Source organism: Passer domesticus, chromosome 1, assembly GCF_036417665.1.
Source record: "Passer domesticus isolate bPasDom1 chromosome 1, bPasDom1.hap1, whole genome shotgun sequence".
Lineage (NCBI taxonomy): Eukaryota > Metazoa > Chordata > Aves > Passeriformes > Passeridae > Passer > Passer domesticus.
The window spans coordinates 111,235,479-111,256,484 of record NC_087474.1 but is presented as its reverse complement, the minus strand read 5'-3'; the positions used below and the strand labels follow the sequence as shown (position 1 = coordinate 111,256,484).

General features: G+C 40.2%; 1 protein-coding gene across 3 annotated transcripts in view; it reads left to right on the top strand.

Moving 5' to 3' along the window:
- Positions 1-21,006, top strand: part of ARHGAP28 (Rho GTPase activating protein 28) — a 76,522-nt gene that overhangs the window by 38,088 nt on the left and 17,428 nt on the right. For all 3 annotated transcript variants that reach the window (XM_064434026.1, XM_064434017.1, XM_064434036.1), the window contains exons 2-7: positions 3,119-3,318; positions 7,858-8,075; positions 13,646-13,733; positions 15,595-15,752; positions 19,350-19,515; positions 19,628-19,719. In XM_064434026.1, the coding sequence (XP_064290096.1) occupies positions 3,119-3,318; positions 7,858-8,075; positions 13,646-13,733; positions 15,595-15,752; positions 19,350-19,515; positions 19,628-19,719 (922 nt within the window). The remainder of the gene's footprint in view (positions 1-3,118; positions 3,319-7,857; positions 8,076-13,645; positions 13,734-15,594; positions 15,753-19,349; positions 19,516-19,627; positions 19,720-21,006) is intronic.

The following is a 21,006-nucleotide window of genomic DNA, read 5'->3' as shown; positions in this document are numbered from 1 at the left end:
TGGAAGTCTTTCAAACACATGAGCTTTAATTAGGCAGACTCAGAATAATTGGAGAAGGTTTGTACCAGACCACCTGGAAGCAAGCTTCAGATGTTTACCAGTAAGGATAAAGCACCTCTGCCTAACCTTTCTTGTTAGCGGACTTTTACACAGCTTGATTTAATCTGGGTTGAGATAACAAGCCTCAAATATGAAGTTTTCAGGAACTTTGTTCAGCTGATTTTCCAAATAAGCTCCATCCTAGTAATATTGTTGTAAATGCACATTAATTACCCAGGAACCTTAGACGTATTTGGCAATGCTGGTTGCCGCAGCAGTTGTTGCTGTTTTACGTGGTCTATTTAAGCAGTTAGCTTTCTGGTATGGTAATATTACAAAATAAGCACACTCACTGTGGGGAGAAAAGCAGCAACCCACTAAGCCTTTTTCTTCCTAATATGGTGAAATAAAAAGCCTTGGTCTGAGCCAGCTGAAGTGCTGATGGAGTCGAAGCCCAAGGATCAGTGTGATGTGGCGCCTGAAGAGCACAAAGGTCGTGGTCAAGATTCACACTGCGAGGGCAGGAAATGTTTAAATTCCCTGATCATGACTAAATGATGAGAGCCAGTGGTGCTATCAGGGATGCCCTCTTCTCATCCCAGCTCATGTTTGATTCCAGAATGGTGAGAGCATTCCTTCCTGCAGTTGCTGGCTCAGGAGCTCTGGGCTGTGCTATATAGCATGTGTAGGGACCTACTTTCCACAGATGTTTATATTAAGCAGGGACACGAATTTCTCAGTGAGAAGCAGTGTCAGGGTCTCAGGCCCCAAGCTGAAGAGGAGGCTGCTGAGGGACAAGTTGTGGCAGGAGGACAGACAGCCCTTGGTGTCTCCTCTGCTTGCACAGTGTCCAGTGAATGGAGGTCCCAAACACCACCGGAGTACCAGGCAGTTTTGCCTTTTTCCTTGTTTGTGTTCACTATCACCTTTTAAACAAAAGAGCTCAGGTTTTCACGATAACAAGCAATGTGTTGGTGGGTGCTGTTTGCCCCATCCCACCTAGCTCCTAGCTGAAGAGATGGGGTTTTCTGGCTGCTTCTCAGGAGTTCTGCTTCTGCTGGTTAAAACCTCTGCTCAGGGATGCTTGGTACATTATTAACTCATCATATTTAAGTCCAGTGATCCATGCATTTTTCTTACTTGCTGATGTGAGGATGAGACATAGATGAATCCACAAAAGAAAGGGAAATCCATATAAAAACCCCAGAGGCTGACATGTCCAGATGCATAATTACAGTGATTACAATTTATCAGGTACCCCAGCCATGTGAGGCTTTGGGAACAAAAGCTGACTGAAACTCACATCTCCCCAGAGGGAGAGCTACAGCGAAAGCATTTTAACCACACTTGTGTCACAAATTCCTCTCGCATTTGGCAACTGTGGCTTGTTCTGATTAAAACAATAACAGTTTCGGCACTGTGTTTTAAAGCAAACAAACTGTTTATGAGGGGGGAAATGGGGAGAAACACTGAAGACAGCACTTCTCTTCCCAGAGAACATGTCTCCACTACCACACAGCATGTTCTCCCATGCTGCAATGTTGTCACCCATCAGGAAGCTTTGCTTCCCAGCTTTGCTTCCAAGAGCACAGGGGCTGATTTGGCAGGTGAATCATCCATATTACACCTATGAGTTTTCAAAAAGAGGCAAAGGCCTGAGCTTTGCCTTTTATAAAGCCTGATCGTGTCCAAAGCTGGATTTGTTGTGCTCCGTTGTTTCCACCGCAGCTCCCCAGGCTGGGGCTCAGATCTAGCCCAGAAGGACCTGCCCAGATAAAGTGAGGAGGCCCTGCAAGCCCCAGGGAAGCATCCAGCCCTTCGCTGGCAGGGAAGGCTGAAGCAGAGGCAGCAGCACAATGAGGGAGAAGCATGCTCAGTCAGCTTTATGAAATAATACATTGTTTATACATCCATTAGGAAAACTTTGATAAGGAGGGAAACACTGAAAAGGAAACATCTTTTTTTTCTAGTGGAGTAAAAGTGATGCCAGTGGTTTTAAACAAAGGCGTTTTGGCAGGATCATGCCATACAGAAAAGGAAGAGAAAGGGAAACTGCATTTGAATTAATTCAGATAAGTGAAGGTCAGAAGACCTTATGTCAGAATTTTCCATTAATTCCTATGGTCTAGCTCTCTGCCAAAATTGCGTTACCTCCTAACTCCTTTGTACAAATATTGTTGTGGTTATTACTACTGATTACTGTATCTACTGCAATTACACATACAAAAGCTGTTTACGGTATTGTAGCCATAATAATGCAAAAGAACAAAGATAATTTTCATGGTGGGTATTATATGAGATTTTGAATGAATTTGTGTAACTCTCTTCAGCTGCAAGTACTTACAGTGGAGAAAAGACAAGAACAAAAGAGCAAGGAGCAAGCTTTGTTTTAATTCAATCCCTGTATTGAATCTTAACTTGAAACTTGATTTTTGGTGAATCATAACTTTTTTGAACCTGTGATCAAAACTTCTGTTTGACCTAGAATATACTACTTTAATTCAAAGTCAAATTTTGTTTAAAATTATTTTAACTTAAGAAAAAACCTCAGATCTTTTTTAAAGGGTTTTCAAATAAAAAGTAATTATTTTTCCAAATTAAAATCTTTCACCGTTTTTTCTTTTTTGGAGTGAAGATGAGTTTATAAAGTATTACAGTGTTCCCAATTCTCATTATTTTTCCCCACAGAAGTTTTCACTGAGGCATTTCAGCCAGTAAGCATAGAAAGAGCATAGAAAGAGAAACTGAGGCAAAAATAAGTGAAAATAGTTTCCCAGTGTCTCTTTAGATGGATACTAGTGTTAGAAATAGAAATTATGTTTCCTGAGTTCCCTCTAGATTGGGAAATACTGAAGGACTTTAAAGAGATAAATTATCAGGTACAAGATACATGTCCAGCCATTATTGTTGTGACCAACGGAGATCCTGACAATTACCAGAACTGTGTACTTGGCCTCTGAAATCTTGTCCCTGCTTCCTGGTACAGTCACAGGTCAAGCACTGGTTGCCTGCTCCATTTGCATGGCACAAGTTAGCATGATGGAAAGATGATTTTGTTTGTATGGCTTTCTCTTTTCAGAAAGTCTTTCTCTCGTTGTCGAAGAATTAACAGGATGCTTTCCAACGAGTCAGTACCTCCCGCCTTCAGTCGCTCCAATTCTCAGGCCTCCATGGACAGCACTTCCATGGAGGACTTCTGGTGTGAAGTAGAGAGCATCAAGGAGAGCAGAGAAGATGGATCTGAAGAAGCAATGCTCTTGGAGTTCAAGCCTGCTGATGGTGAGCACATGAACACCACTTATTCCTCATACCCTGGCTTTGCTTCCTCTCTAAAGAGTCGTGGCCTGATCTCCTTCCTCGTGTCACTCAGTCTGAGCAGAAGTACTAGTCTGGGTCTATGATCATTGTGACTCCTCTTCTGAGCATCACAGTTAACCACTGGCAAGAAACAATAATTGGTTTATGCACTGGAGCCAGTAATTAACTTCTAAAGTAAGTTTTGTTGCATTGATTTTATTTGTGCTTCGGGAGGACAGATACAGTGTAAATCAGAAAAGAAAGGCACTCAATGAAAACTAAATCTCCAGCATAAAATAGATTAAACCAAAACATTTAAAGTAGCAAAGTGTTAATTTAGTATGCTATAATTTTAAACTTTCTGGCTTTTGGTAGGATATCATTAAGAAATTATTAAAGTCTTAAAGCAGTTTTTGGTTAGATGTAGTATTCTACTATCAGGAATTTGAGATCTGCCTGTTTCTCTGAGGTTGCCCAATTAAGATAACATTCAAGGAGAGTTTAGAGAGATAAGTTTGAATGTAAGGATGCCTACATTGTTAAGGCTCCCCACTTGACCAAATTCATTCATTGCTTGTACAAGGTATCCTGAAGGTATTACTGCCCTGTTCTGTTGCCCTAATGTTTTCCCCTCTCATTAGGTACTGTATTTGGAAAAACATGCAATATGTGCTAGCTTGTTGCAATGCAGCTTTGTGTTAGATGATTTGATAACATCTAGAACAGTGGTTCTCATTTGTTTTTCAATTAGGACCCCCGTCACAAATGCATTATATTGTGTAACACAAAATACCAGGTGTTACTATACAATGAAACCAAATTTCTTCTGAGGTCATGACCTGCTGATATCTGCTGCTACCCTTCTGTGGCTCCTGGCCCCTGGTCTGGTAACTGCTGATGTAGGGATAGATTCTGAAATTATGGCATGTTCTTTCCATACAATTATTAACATGAGTGGTGATGTATTTTTCCTACCTTGACGTGCAATGGGATGTCATTAATTCTGCTACCAGGAAGAATCGTAGAAAGTACTACTTTATTAAGCAATCAAATATGCATGCAGTCATGGTAATTACCCAAGCACAGGTATCTAGCTCCAACCATGCACTGTTTCCATGGGAAACACCTCCTATTCACTAGTTTCCAGCTGGCCTTTCCTGGAAGCAAAGGGAGAAGACCACCAGAAATCTTGATGTGAGGGTTGTGACCAGTCAGCCTAAATCCTACATGCATTCCTCTGTTTCTTATTGGGAAAGCCCCTGTCTGGTCATACTCTTTAGCCTGGAGACTCCATAAGGAGATTGTGAGCCTCTTGGTGCCTCCTCCATGCAACTGTCAGCATGAACTAACAGGTGTCCCTGACTTTTCTGCACAGTGAGGGGAATGACACAAATCTGTGAGCTGCCAAGATGGATAACTTAGTAGGACAAGGCAATACAGGAGCTTATTTTCCAGAAACTTTTCCATCACTTTCATCACTGCTGAACTAAATCTGCTCAACAGGCGGAACTCTGCTGCAGTCCCATGTTACCCTTTGTCTGAGTACACCTCATTACATCACATTGTTTTTTTCCCCCTCTGCCCTGAATTAAAAATGAGACTGAAAGTCAAAATGTAATACATCTCCATACTTAATTTACCTTCATATTGTTGTCTTAAACACATATATATGTATTGCATACACCCACACACAATCAGGCAGTGCTTGTCCTAGTTATTAATATCAGGAATATATTCAGTCTGGGATTATAAATCTTGGAAATAATAGTGAGTTCTATTAAGGTCCTAATAGGATAATACTCCTTGCCAGTGATCAAAACACTAAAAATCAATGTGGAAACCCTCAGAGCAAAATAAAAGCAAATATTCATCACCCTTTTGAGACGTCTTTTAGAGGAGGAGATGAAGATCCTTAAGAAGGAGGCCAAAGGGTGATAGAAGCCAGGCAGGCATGACTGTCAAAACCTCACTGTGATTTGCCAGACATCATGTGCAAAGGGCAGACAACAGCATATTTATTCTGTTGATGTTAACAGATACAGTCAAAAAAGAACAGAAGATCATGACAAGTGACACAAGGGTTGAAAATGTAGGGAAGGAGAAAGTCATGGTGTATTTAAGGTGCCCACACTGTGCAGAATTGCTTTACAACTTTTGTTACAAGGCTTGAATGTTGTGAGTTATTTAAGGTTGTATCTCTGGGCTATTTCATGTTATATCTGACATTCAAAGCAAGACATGCCTCTTTCCTATCAAATTCTGTGGGAAAAAGGTAATTACCCTCTCAATTATCTGTCTTCTGGTGGAGGAGAATCAAACACAGTATAAAGACCATGCTGTATAAGTAGCTAACACTATAAAAGAAATGCTGCTTTCTTAAACAACATGGGGAGTGGGAGGTGGGGGGGTTAACCTTAATTTAATACAAATGTGTCTTAAAATTTTGAGCATTTTTAATGCAATAATTTCTTCTCTTTAATACTTTTACTCCTCTTATTGCTGTTGTTATGTGTTAGTCTATTGTTTGTGTGTGGTTGGAACAGGAAAAGGGAAAAGCCAGGCAAAACAAGTCACAGGGTGACTCGTAAGCAGGCAGAATTTAATGTCTGCCCTGCTGTTTTTCATAGCAAGTTTGATTACAAGCTCAATTCTTGGAAAGAATATGTCAGGACAAAAGCCAAAATTAAGGTAATTTAAAAGCTGAAACATGGGCAGATGTGGCACCAACAACGGTGCACAAGAAAAGGAGACCTTCTTAGAAAGAAGAGTGAAAATGGCAAAAGAACCACTGCTTCACTGGTTCAAAGCTTGCAGAGAAGGAAAAGGAGCAGTCTTCATCCTGTCTGTGGATACAGAAAGGATAAGAGCAGAGACAAGCTATTTCATGGGATACAGGGCTGGTCACACCCCTGGCTAACACAGAGCAGGGGGTTTAGAAGCAGCTATTTTTGTAGTGCTTTGTAAAGAGGCAGGGCAGTTAACAATGAAGTCAGTGATGGCACATGCATAAGATGCTTTTGCTTGTCCCTACAGCTCAGTCCTGTAATTTTCTCTTTTGTGTATGTAACTGCCAAAGTGCAGCAAACTGGTGTCCATCAATCAGCCTGCATTCTGATGTCAAGAAGAGGCAATAAAGGGAGAGTGGAAATACCAACCTGCCATTAAGACTGGACAAGAACAATAAGTGCATTGACAAGTTGTTTTATAGGACACGCTGCAAATTAATCCATTTCCTGTTTGACATGTTTATTTGTAGTACCTCTTCTTCAGTCAGGGCTGAAATGAAATTACTGTCTTGTGTCAAGCTGCTTACTGCTGAGCTAGGATTGCTCACAAAACTGAAATGAAGGATCTCAAAATCTCCTGCATGAAAAGAGACTTTAAAAGTCTATGACTGTTTATTTCAAAAAGAACACAAAAAGCAGTGACAGCAAAATTTAAAATTACTAAATGATTCAGAGAAGGTAGATTGGGACCTTTTCACAGCCAGATAATGACAAGGCAAATTCATTTCAGGTAACAGATAGCAAGATGAAAACCTATATTGTCTTCACATGGACAGGTTTTGGTAGTGAGGGGACTGCAGGTGTGGCTCTGTGAAAAGATGCCAGAAGCATCTGCCATGTCCGACAGAGCCAGGATAGAACACAGTTCTTCCCACAATGCATACGCTCACTATGGAACCAATTGAAGTATTGTTTTTTTGCAACTGCAGTATTGAACCAGTTGGGAAGCAAGTAGTGAACAGATTAAACAAGGTATTATAATTGAGATCCCAAAAAACACTGGGGTGTACAGTGCTAGTGAGTCTCTAATAATTAGAAGTTAGGGTGATGCCCAGCATGTCAGGATGGCTGTTTCTGCATCTTCCTCCCTTACATGACCTCTTAGACATCTACCCCTTCCTGAGCCTTGTTCTTTAGTGAGCAGCTCTGGTTCTTAATCATCTTGTTCAAAACAAGCAATTGGACGAGGTGGGCATCACCCTTCTCTCAGTGCGGCTTCTTCACTAGCAACCAACCAAATCTCTGGAATCTGGAACTGCATCAGTAGTGTGCAAATACATTATGCTGTTCTATACACACCTCCAGTATTTCTGTTTATTTGAATTGGAATGCCGATTTTATTTCCATCAGACAAATGGGTTTCTCCAGTACACCATGCTACAAATGGTGAGCGTGACATAAATGGGAACTGAGGGGATTTGTGCTTTTGAATTAGGGGTTAATTTTTAGGGACCTGGCTTTGTCAGGCTGATTACTCTGCTGCCTTCTTCACATGCGTATTCTGATTAAATGTTTCTTCTGTTCTCCTCATAAACCTCTCTTCTGAAAAAACAAAAGTTTTTCGAAGACAATATGTTTACAAAACTAACTTAACTTACGCTTGTGGCCTAAGAGAAATTGGAATTAGAGTATTCTCAAGATAAAGGCTGTGGTAGCAGTCCATCATGCCAACTCATTGCTTCAGCCCCCTCTCCCTTCCTTGTCAGGCTTATTCACATGCTGTCTTCCTCCACAGAAGGGGAACTGGAGGCAGAATGGCTGCAAGACGTAGGTTTATCCACGTTGATCTCAGGAGCTGAAGAGGAGGATGGCCAAGCCCTGCTGTCCACTCTGACCAGAACTCAAGCTGCTGCTGTACAGAAGAGGTACAACACCTACACTCAGACCCTGAGGAAGAAAAACAAGCAGACAGTCCGGGATGTGCGAGATATCTTTGGCACCAGTGACTCTTCTGTAAGTATCCTCATGCATGCCTTTGATCTTAATTTTTATGCAATTTGCAAGTAGCTCACCAAAGTTTCTGCCAGACAGGAACCCTTTCCTGCTGACAGTGCACAGACAGTCATTAGCAGTTTCTGGCTGTAAGACCAGGCTTTTAATACTGTATACTGTACATTTGAGAGGAAAGGAGGGAACCAAATACAATGGTACACAGTTTTGTAACTAACCTGTAACATAAAGTTGTATCTCTTGCCAGCCTTCCTCCCGCAGCCTCATGTCAAGACTAACATTTACTCCTTTATTTTTTGGAAATTGGTGAGTTACTCTTGGCAGCTGTTCAAAATTTTGATGGCTTCTGGGGACACTTGCTATTTGCTCAGCAGTCTCAGTGGTGAAGTAAAACTTGTCTAATGAAGCAACTGGGGTTCAAATACGCCTAAGCAATTAAACACCTGCCAGCACGATTGTAACTTGTACACTGGCAGTTACATTTCACTTACATAGCAAACAAAAACCTATTAACTGTTCATTTGCTTCATGGCTTCAGCAATCAGCGGTACCTCTGGAGGTTTCATCCACTTTTCCCTGAGGATAGCTCTGAACGCACCAGTTCCTGTCAGTACATGTTTTGATTGTGGTGAGCGCGGTCAGCTGTGTGAGTTTAGTCCACTGCTCAAAGCAACACACGTGATTTTATATTTATCACTCATGATATCTTAAATGGGAGTCACCAATAGGATCACAGGCTCACCTTTGAAATTAATATTAAAATTGTTGCCATTATAAAACTCCCAGAAACTATTTTTCATTGTAGCATTACTTTGTCCTTTCCTGTTTGTTTTACCATCTCCTCAAGGCTTGATATCCTGGATTATTTAAAAAAAATTGGGAACAAAAATTGTTGCTGCACAGTTATATTAAAATTAAAAAGATATTATGTCCAGATATTTAAACTTTTTGTTTCCAAATTCAATATCTGGATTCTTTTGAATCTCTTGTACATATCCCCCAAATACATGCAGAAGCATCCAATAGTTTCCTGTGGGCAGACTTTCTTTCATGAGAGGTATCAGGCATGTTTTCATGAACATTAAAAAGCTGGTGGTACTTCTTGTTAGATTAGCTCACTTCTCCTGATTCAAGTATCTCTAAACCATAAGGTGTTTAAATTTTTTTACAAAAGCTTGAGTTTCCTAATAAATTTCAATCAGCCAAATAAACATTGGATATTTCCTCTCAGATGGGCACGTTATTGATTTATTTTTGACCTGCTTATTTTCCCCTTCTTACTTGATAAAGGTTCTCACTTGTAAAAGGAATTTGGAGTCTCAGAGCAACTGCCCTTCAAATCAGTGTTTTACCTCCTCAAAAATTCACTTTGCTTACTAGTTCTGCATTGTGAAAGTCTTAAAGATAAGATCAAATAAGTAATTAAGTCTTCTAATTCTTCTTCCCACAAAAATATGCAGTTCTGCAGGTGCTGACCAAGATGTTAAACCCAGATGCCCAAACATAACTGCAGAGCACACCATCAGACTGTGAAACGTGGTAGTTCTAAAAGCCTGCAATGCCCCAACACTCTAATTTTCCTATTCACCAGTGCTCCTATCTCTGCTGCTTGTTATGGGATTTAGAAACTTTGTCCTAATTATCAGCCCTTCAGGGATAAACACAGTTCATGAGGGCTTGTGTCCCTGACCTAAGGGTTTCCCAAGTAGTCTTTTTAAGGGGGTATCAGCAGTCCCTGGGGCTTTGCTGCCTCTTTGGTCACAGGCCTACAGCTGTGTCATTAATCTTTGTGATTAATCAGTTTAGGGAAGAGAAGCACATTAAAAACAACCCAGCCAAAAGAAAAGAGTGGCAGGAGATGGGGTCGAGCAAATCTTTTCAGCACAGTTGGGGAAGAGAGGCTGGTGAGGGGGCTGCTTGAAATGACATGCAGTTTTGCTTTCCCATCCTGCCTTTTATTTGGGAAGGGCAGAAGTAAACAGAACATGCTGCAAATAGCAAATCAGGTCTAATTGTTTCACTTAACTCTATAATCCTCCCCATTAGGAGAATGGATTTACACCTCTTCCCAACAACCTAAGAATCACAAGAGCCCAGAGGGATGGGTCACAGGATGGATTACTCTCTTCCTTGGCTAATGATGAGAGAAAAGATGATTAGCTCACTAGGGTCACCTGAGATGAGATTTAGGGGACCACTAAAGAGGCATAAATTAGTTGTCATCTTGAGTAGGGGAAGAAAAAGAGAGATTTGCCCTAGTTTTTTCCCCTCTGTTCTGAAGAAACCCTGCCTGCTAGATGTTTTGCTATTACTGCCTGGTGGCCAGGCTCTGCATGGATCAACACAGAACAAAAGGTGCTTTTATAGCCATCCTACCTTGAGGTCCATGCCCTCATGGCAGGAGTGTCCCCTCAAATGGACTGAAATAAAAGGAAATGAAGTTATTCCTTTTCTTGTTTTGGTAGCTTTGGGGTGTTTTTTTTTTTTTTCCTTGTTTTGTTTTTGGTTGGTTGGGGTTTTTTTTTTTTGGTTTTTTTTGGTTTTTTGTTTTTTTTCTGTCCTGGAAAGGAGCTGTGATCCCTAGGGGCAAAATGCTACCCCTGTGGTTACAAAAGCCACACCTTAGCAAGTAGAGCAGCCTGTCCCAGCTGAGGTGCTTTTGCTCTGCTTCAGACAGGTCCAGCCAGCAGACTGGATTGACAGCCACACTACTGAGTTTTAAATTGAATAGTTTATTAATCACAGTGGCCTGATTTTCCTTACTGCTGGTATCCTGCTGTTTCCATCAGAAGCTATCGGCTCTGCTTGTGCCCAGAGCTTAGAAAAATCAACAGCAGAATACAAATGGGGGACACACATACATTCATTCTGTTATTGGAGAGAGGAGGTGGAGCACTGTGCTCATTAACAACCCAACCCTGTACGTTGCAATTAACTAAAACTCCTGAACACTTTCTACAAGCATTTTACTTCAGCAATGCATGACAAAATCATGTCCTAGTTAAAGAAGAATCACTTACTAACCCAGAACTATTTGCATGAAAAGGTGTTTGTGATGGCAGTGCTTGGAAATATGAATATATTCAAAGCATGGGCAAATTGTATCCTGGCCAGAGCTGTAAGGTTATCCTCCTTTGCCTCTATTTCCTTTAGCTGCAGCAAATAAAATTTGGTCTCTTTGATGCTCCAATGATTTGATTATGCATCTTCTACAATGAGGGTAGCTACTAAAGAACTGTCTGTCTACTTCATCTCCATCCTCTCCTTACTCTTCTGATTTCATCTTCCCTTTGGAAATTCCTGTCTATGTTGTGGCAGTAAACAATAGGCTCATTTTTAGTGTGTCTAATTAATCACTTTCAGTCAGAAATCAGGATATGGGAAGCCTCACCTTTGCTGGAGCCCCAGGCAAATCAATAACGCTGTCCCAGTTTATTTAAGGACACAATTTGACTCTTCATTGTTCACATTCATTGAGAAACAGTCTTCAAAAGTTCTTTAATTTTTTTTTACCCTACAGAAATAATCTAGATCTTTAAATTCATGCATTAAAAAGGTTTTATTCCCAGTCTTCCTAACATAAAAAAAGTAAAGGGGGTGGGGGGAGAAGGAAGATATCTTCACAAAAGAGACATAGATTTGGTTTCATTGTAGATTCTCACTGTGGAGGCTGGGAAATGGGACTGAGAATATGACATTTTCAGGTACCCAGGTTATTGTGCACAGTTCACATTATTCAGTTCCCCAGGTTAGAGCTGCCTGCTGCCAGCCCTGCTGGGTGCCAGGCAGAGGTGTGCAGTCCACTCCATCTTCCATATCTGTGTCTGCCAGCTCTGCCCTGCTTATCAGAACCAGGTTCCTGCAGGTGCTTCACGACTCATTTCACCCATGTAACAAGGCTGGAAGTGTTTTTTTCTTAATAAACTTGACTGACTGGAAATCTATTCTGAATATTGTTCACAGGGTCAGATATTTTGAGCACTGAAAGTAGATGAGCCAGTTGCTAATATTTCGCATTAATTTCTCCATCTGGATCTTAAGCAGAAGCATAATTATTTTAGAGTTGATTTTCCCAAATTGCTGAGACAAGTTTAGCAATCCTGTCCACTTCTATACTCCCACCTGAAATTTATAGTGCTTTTTTATGTCCTGAAGCTTTTTGTGTAAGTGTTGTGGGATTTTATCATAAGAGTATCCAGTTCTTTTCTTTAGAAAATCTATGGTCCTTACAGGCTTCTGGCAAAAGAAGCCCATGTGCCTCAGATCCTGTTTGCTATCAAGTTCACAAGCCATTGAATGGACTTTCACAGGAGAGATTTTATTCATGTTGCATTTGACTTTGTTACCCAAATAGCTCAGAGGACAAGATTGGATAAAACAACTGAAACATTATTTCAGGTTTCCAATTAGAAGAACTGCCTGTCTTTTAAATATCTGACATTTTTGACAGCCTGAACACTTCTCCCACATATTGACTACAACTGGGGAAAACAGAATTTTTGCCTTGAGGAATTGTTACTTGTTGATAAACAGCTGATGTAGCAATTTAAAGAGCAATTAAAAGAGGTGGTATTAAGGGCTCATGGGGGCCTGCAGCTCTACAGGTTCATCTGGAAAACTGGGTCTGTTCCATCAGGCTCAGAGTGTGTGAGACAGCTGGTTTGAGAAAGACTGGGGGCTTCAGGGCCTCCCACAAGGATGCAAATAACAGCAGGAAAAAATGTAAGACAGGTATGGAACATTGTAGTTCCTTTCACTGAGTAAGCTTCAGAGCAGCTTTATAATTCCTGAGCTTGTTTTTGTTTGGGTTTTTATTTACTCAAGAACAAATAGTTGAGCTGCTATTTCCCATGGAACACAAACACTCAGATTTGTCTTTATGAGACAAAAAACTGCTGCGGACAAGGCCAAAACTCCACTGCTAGGAAGAGGTGACACTGCTTGAAAGTCACCCCCTGGGCTGCCAAGCCACTTCTCAGCAGTGCAGAATGCTTTCTGGAGTGGAAAGAAATTAATCTAGAAAATGTTTCTTTGTTTCCTCAAGTTGTTTTTTGCATTTCACTGATAAAAGTATTTGTGTATAACCTATGGGAGGATATCCATCCTTTAGTAGCTTTCTGGTGCCCAAATCACAAGAGGTAGCATACTGACTGATTTCTGACAGGTCTCTGTGAATAGCAGGTATTCAGCATGTGCCAGAGAGTCTTCAAAAAGATTTGTGGCCAACATTATTAAAGCCAGGATGAATTACAATTTGAGGAGGACCTTTCAGTTAGCCTAATTCTGTATAGCAATTTACTTAGCTAATTTCAGTCATTTTATAGGACAGGACTCATTAGGTACAGCAAGCTGCAGTATTACTGACCTCCACACGGTCCAAATCTGTGCAGTCTGGGGAAGATTGATTCTCAGGCTTGGCTTTGAAAAATATACTCTGAAGAATCACAACAGATTATTTAATCTTGTCAAGAGAGTGTAAGCTGAGAATGATAGACCTTTGCTTGAACTGTAGCAGTTTCTGTCCGTAGACGTTTGCCTTCACTGCAGTCTGATCATTTTTCCTTGCCTATCAGCCCACATTTGAGACAGTTCCAGTGTCACCAGTATCTTCTAATGGTATCCAGCTTCCTGGGCAGAAGACAGTTTGGAAATCAGTTAGCTGTGAGTATGACAACATGTAACCAGTGTTCACTTCCTCTTAGTAAAATGGTTAGGTTTCAGAGGTTAGGCCCCTCTTTCACATTGGGGCAGTGCTGCCTATATTTCTTTAAAATCATTGTCAGCTTATTGGCATGCAGGAACCAAAGTTTCCCATTAAAGATCAACGTTGTACAGACACAGACTGCTGCCCTTGAGGCATCAGCATGTAAAAATGCTGATCATTGCAAGGCTGGGAATGTAAAAATAATCTGTAAGCAATATCATACAGAATTTGTCCGAAATATGTCATCAGTGTATTTTCGTGTTGCAAATAAAAGAGGTATATTTCCTCCACATTTATTCTCCAGTACTGCAGAAATTGTAGTATTAGAAATGTATAATTTTCCTATGCCCTGTTATTCTGATCTATGAATGGTGTTATCCCTTAAATGCTTGGCCCTGACAGTGATTGGCAGTGCTAATGAAAGTAATAGCTCTTCTCTACTCAGTGTCTGGATAATTGTCAGCAGCCTTCCACGAGAATGTCCATCTCTTAGTTTGAAAGCTCTTCCCATCACCATTATTCAGGCTTAACTAAAGGGATATTAATACCCAAATTTCTAAACTAATCCATTGGATATTTACCTCTGGGTACAGTGGAACAGACATTTTCCTTGGTGGCAAAAGCTGCTCTGCTGATACTTCTGCTCTGCAAGCAGTTTTACTGAAACAGATGGGGAACCAAATGCCCAGAGGTACCATGAGCACTCTGTGGTCTCATGTCCAAGGGTGGAAAGAGAGATGGAAAACATCTTAAATGGCTTGGACATTAGACAACAACTAAAGCCACAGTTCAGAAACCAGAAGCCACTTAATACCATACTTAACTTTTTTCATATCAGACGTGTAAAAGATGTGGTGTTGCAAAAAAGTCCCTGTAACTAAATGCAGTGATTCAGAGAACATGGGGCATGCACAAATTTATAAGACATGTAATGTTTTTTAATTCACTTTCTGATTGCCATGGTTTTTGAATACACTTGTGTCATGGGGGCTGAAATTTTACTTCACTTTCAATTAAATTTATTATTCCATCCCAAGTGGATTTAGGAACTGAACCTTATAGGAAAACTAGACATTTACCTGAGATACTAGAGATCCATCAAGCAAGTTGGCAGCCCTGTAACTCATTTATGTTTTCACACTTTGGCCTCCCTGACAATAGCGTATTTCTGGACTTGATTTCAGAAACTTTCCTCTGACATCCAGTAATTTAAGGTGGTGACTAAATTTTAGAGAAGAGCAATAAGTAATTTCACAATATCTACTATAAATGCCAGTAGATACAGTGTTTTTCAAACTGGAATATTGTATGTTTTGTCCTGTTATGGTGCCCTACACCTAAACTATCAACAATGAGAAATATGTGTATGTAACTACACAAAATATATACACAATGTCTTGTGATTGTAAATAAATCATCAGTAACCTGAGAAAATGTGTCAACAGCATTTTTCTGTCAAGAAAAGTTTATTTATTTTTAATTGTTCATTTGACAAGTGCCACCACAGTTTGCTGGCCTGGCAAGACAAGGATGCAATAAAAAAAACTTGGTAATTCCTGATAAACAGGAAGTTCCAGCTTGACTATCTTTCTCACAGAAAGCAACAAGTTAAATAATCTAAAACAAAAATAGGGATTTTATTTCTAAGGGGTTATTTCCTCAAGACAAAACAGGAACATGCTGTGGTTTGCACTGAAATTCCTCTTCAAAGCACTTCCTTTATTACTTTCTCAAGAATTTTGTGTTCTTGGTTCAAATTTTTAATGTCTCTGTACTAAATGCAATTTATTATTCATATATAATTTCCCTTATTTTCAGCTAAGAGCTGTCTAGACTGTGGAACAGATAAAGGCAGCCCATCCATAACAGAAGAGCTCTCCTATGATGTCTCTTTCTCAGAATCCATTACAGTCCTTCCAAAAACCCAAGAGTGGCCAAAAAACCAGAGGTTCAAAAAGGAAGACTCGGCTTTGCCAGTAAGTTTCTTCTCCGTATATTTCCTTGATTGTTTTCTTTAACACAGCAATTTCCTGTTTTATATCCCCAGCACAATGGAGTCTGTTAAGATACATGATCTGGCCTTTGCAGTGTGTGCTTTCTAGAGGCTTCTCTGTGTGCCTGCCTACTGCCTGTGACTGATTCCCAAAGTTAGTATGGCTATCCAAGCCAGGTTTTTCCTTGTACCCATCATGAACACGTGCACCCAGATGAGTATGTGTAACTCAGTCCACAAATACTGCATCATCACAATTTTTTCACACAGAGATAAAAGGTGCATATTGTCAGTAAAACTAACAATGATCTTCAATACCGATATGCTTTCCTATATCTTTCCCCCATAGATTATCCGCCTTTGTTAACATGTGGATTTAAAATTGCTTTGCAGATGAAGAAAGGAAAGCAAACCTTATTCCTGTAGCAATATTGCCTGTTTCCAGTCAGTATTGAGTGCAAATCACACTATAGGAGATACTATATGAATTGTTCAAGAAAATTTTGCCATATCATCCAACCAGACGTACACTGAGCAGTTGTGTCATTATCTGGAATTATGTCATGAAGTCATGGAAGTCAATTTTCTACTCACATCAGCCCTCACAACTTCCATCACTGAAAACTGGTGCATTAATTTAGTGCTTCCAATACTACCTTTTCAGTGACATGTATGAAGTAGCTGTAAAGTATTTGGAAAAATTTCCTGAATGTTACGATGTCCTAAGGTGGCAAACTAACCTGAAATTGTTACAATCCACACAGACATTGAATTATCTGAGAATTAGTCAGTTGTCCATCTGAGATTCCACCAAGGAAGAAGCTGAGATGCAGAAGTAAGCTTCTATGTTGAATGATAAGACACCACGTAGATAACACAATTTATGTGAAATCCCTGTGCCTTTTTTTCTGTCTTTGTTTGTTTGGGTTTTTCGGGGTTTTTTTGGGGATAACTTGGTGTCCTGTGACGACTTAAGGGCATCTCAACACTCATCATGATTTTGGTCTTTACTGCAACACATGCACACTCACAAATTGTTCTCTGCAACAGCACAGACAATTCCCAGTTGACAGAGCAGGGAAACTGATGACAAAGAGGGAAGAGATGATGCTGTATTGAATATCGTGGATCTGTGGATTCATAATTGATAAGCCTTAGAAAATGCCAGTATTGTGCTGGAGTTGAACTGCTCTGCATGCAGGACATAATTTTCTGAGCTCAGAAGACCACACAAGAAACATGCCAGGTCATTGCAGAGCATTTCTGAATAAAGTGAGCAATCATAGCTATTGATGTTGGCCTTTCCATTGCTTCATCTGCTGCTGCTCGTGGTGTTTGGTTTTTTCCCATGATGACTCAGACCATAATGGGCGCCAGCAGAAAAATCACCTCTCACTCTGTTACACTGAGCAACCAGTCACCTACACTCAGAAGGACAGTGGGACAATGGGGCTACACTGGAGGCTGTGCAGCATCACACTTTCTCCAGGATGAGCCTGACAGCATAGCCAACTTCATTGATGGTGTGTACAGAGCTGCATAGATATTATATACCATAAAATAGCATGTATCCTTCAGCAGGGAGTCCCCCGATTCCTGTAAGAGTCAACTCAGCTCCCTCAGGAGCATAGGGATTTTCCCAAAGTGCATGTGATTTCTCCAGTGTGGGACCATGGTCCGTGTGACTTAGTTGAAGATACCACAGAAATACAAGTCTGAGTACACTGCACAGTTCCACATGCAAACAACACCGCAAAATATCTGACACAATCCTTAGCCAAAACATTAGTAATCTAATTTCAGGATAGCACAGCCTCCTTCAAACCTGCATAATTTTTTTCTTACACCACTGTAAGAAAAACCACTGGAAAATTATGACACAAGACAGAGAAAGACAGCCAGCCTCAAAGTTTGTATTAACCACAGCATCACATCATAGTGAGCCCTAGGAGTCAAACAGCCACTGTGGAAAATCTTTGTAGTACTCTTTTTAATCAGTTTTGCAGTGCTTAGAGTTTTTTCTCTTTCCCCCCAGAATATATATGTATACAGTCTGGGGTATTTTTTTCCTTTTTTTCAAGGTGATTTATTGCATTTTGACTGCTTTTACACTTTTTGCATCACTGGAATCAACATGTGTAAATATTCTTTAGTATTTTATGTTTCTTCAGAAAGCTAACTCACGTGCAGCTTTTGTTACATTAAGTCTCAGAAAAAGGCTAGCAGTGGAATCGCTGCATTTTAAGGAGAGAATATTCTGAAAATATTCCCTAATATGCCCCAGGCAGCAAGTAAAATGCCCCAGGCAGCAAGTAAAAAAGTTATTCCATTCCCTACACACTTTCTCCCCCAATTATTGTTAACCTCTATTGAAAGACCATATGCAGTGTACTTTATGAAGTCCTAAACTACACGATCTAGGTGTCCTTTTTACTCTCTTCCTTTTGAAATCTGGTGTAAGTTTAATTTTTTGTTTTGATTTGGTTTAGAGGGCTTTTTGGTTTTTGTTTACCTTTTTCTTAATAAGATTGACTGGCTTAATTTAAAGATGGGTTAAACATTTTGAGTCCAAATTTGTTTTAAAAAATGAAGGACTGAGCTGAAATCTCCAGAAACAAAACATTACTAGAGGCATTCCACTAATTTCCCTAAAAGAGGGAGATTATTTTGTAATACTATTTATTTATGCCTCTGACTAACAATGCCTGGTTTAAATTTTAAAAAGTACACATTACCAAAGATCCACAGTTCTTTGAAAAGTATGTTTTTTACCATGTTTTTTACTATGACTTTCTTATTATGTCTAACAATTACGTCAGAAACTGGTGGTTGTTTGTTCTTTTTGACATTTGTACAAATGCATCTGTTATGACGCAACATTCCTGGCTCTGGTCCCTGACACTGCAGTTTCTAAAATATGTAGACATCTTCACATGCCCCAAATTACTCAGTATCATTTAGTTTAAGTCTACTTGAATAAATTATTTGTTAGCTGTTGGGAGTCCTGGTTTTAAGCTTTCTGGAGTAATAAAAAATACCCCTAAGTTGGCAGGTTGGCTTCTGAACTAAGCAGTTTTGCTTCTGGGCTTTTCCTCAGATCTTTAGTAACTCCCCTGTAAGACCTCATTAGTTAATGGCATTATGCAAAGCAGGCATGGATTCATTGCACACACAAAATTGATACAGAACCATATCCATGATTAACTTCAACAGCTTTCAAAGATATTTTGGGGAAGGCAGGAGCAGAGCAAAATGCTGCATCCTGCAGAAACTGGGCAAAACTTTTAGAGAAGCACATAACTAATTTCTCCCAGCTGAAGTACAGTCACTGAGGTGCTCCTGCACCACTTCCCAGTCAAACTGCAAGGGTGCCTGGTGAGCAAGAAGCTCAGTTTTATGTTCAGGTGGATACCACCTGTGTCACCACACCAGACCAATCTACAGGGCTATAGTTCATCACTTTATTGGTATCCACCTACCCGAACATGACCTCCAGTCACATCCGCGCATCTCTTTTGAAACAAAAATTCACTCCCTGTAACTTTGGTGCAAATAAAGATGTGACCCATCTCTACTGTAGAAATTCATTGTTCGGAAAAGCCGGTTTGGCCTGACGGAGGTTGGGGACCTGTCTCCAGAAGACATGAAGAAGATCCGCTACCTCTCCCTGATCGAGCTCACGGCCTTCTACGATGCGCTGGGCGTGGAACTGAAGAGGAACCGTGTGGAGAGGGTGCGGGGACGAGGTACCGTGTGTGGCATCCCCTCTGCAGCCACCTTCACGTCCATCAGCTTTGAAAGAAGGTGCTTACCAGGCTGTGTTTCCTTGTTTTCACATTTGTTGTTGTTATTTTTAAGAGAATGGTCTTTTTGGAGTCCCGCTCACCGTACTGCTGGAGAATGACCAAAAGAAGGTTCCTGGAATAAAAGTGCCCCTTATCTTCCAAAAAGTGAGTATCACTTGGCCTGCTTGGTCACTAGGATTTGCTTTTCCACTGTTTGCATTGACACTCAAAGGAGTCATCAGATCAGAGAAGTTTCTTGTAGTCATTACAGACTGGCAAGTGTCTACAGACTGCCTGACAAAATATCACGGTTTGAAAACTTAGTGACAAGGAGAGAAAATCTGCTCCTTTTTTTTTTTTTTTTTTTTTATCTGTGGTGGGGACCCTTTTTGATTTTTATAATTACGTGATAGCACGCAGGAAACTTCACGAAAAAAAATGTCTTTCTGTTTCCTTTTTCATTAAATAGAGAGACAAGCAAAATTATGTGTGTGCCGAAGTGGCAGAGATGAGGAGTCTCAGGAGTTTTAATTTCACATTAATTTAAACCATAAGTATACTTGGCTACTGTTTCCAGAAGGGAAGTGATATCTTCTGACTGAGGTTTGTATGACAAGACAATGGTATTTAAATGAGACATTTGGCTACACAGGGATATCCTGTGGGTGTCTTGGAGGCAGGTACACAGACACAAGTACGTGTGCAGTTGCACAGGTTTACAGAGACTCAAAATGGCAACAGATTTCCTTGTAAATAGTGACAAAAGAAGACGTGTTGGGGAGTGTCAGGGGACAGACTGACACAACTTGAGCATTTACATGACTTCGCAATTAGCTCCACTGCTGCCCTATCAAGATAACATTGGAAATTAGAAGAATCAAGGTTAGGGCAGGAAGCAGATCTGGTAGTGAAAATCCAGAGCTCTGTGATTAAATGCTGGATCTTTTTTTCCCTCAATGTTCAAAAGTATGTAAAATCAAAGCTTTTTTTTTTGCTTTTTTTTTTTAAATAACCAATTGGAGTGAAAATTTTAGTCCTCTATTCACAGAAATTTGAAAATAAAATACCCTGGGATCGTTTTCTAATCGGAGTTCTCAGTTCCAAAGAACGTATGTAACCTATGTTATCTATAGACCTTTCCATTGTGCCCCTTGGGGCACATTTAAACATTTCTCAGAGGTTATTTTTCCTTCAAAACACCATTGTGTTTAAGCATATCTGCTGTTTCATTAATATATTTATGTGTTAATTGTTCTATAGCCATGCCAACTCTCAAGTCAAGGACAGAGGGGCCTATTGCATTAGCAGTTTTCTATACTTTGCATACTCCTTACTTCAGGATCAGGACTATGGAGGCAAATTAGGCAGATTTATTTACAAGAGCTGGCTGGATTTCATTAGCTGATTCCATATAAATGTATCTTTCTCAGATTAGTTTCAAGGATACCTAGA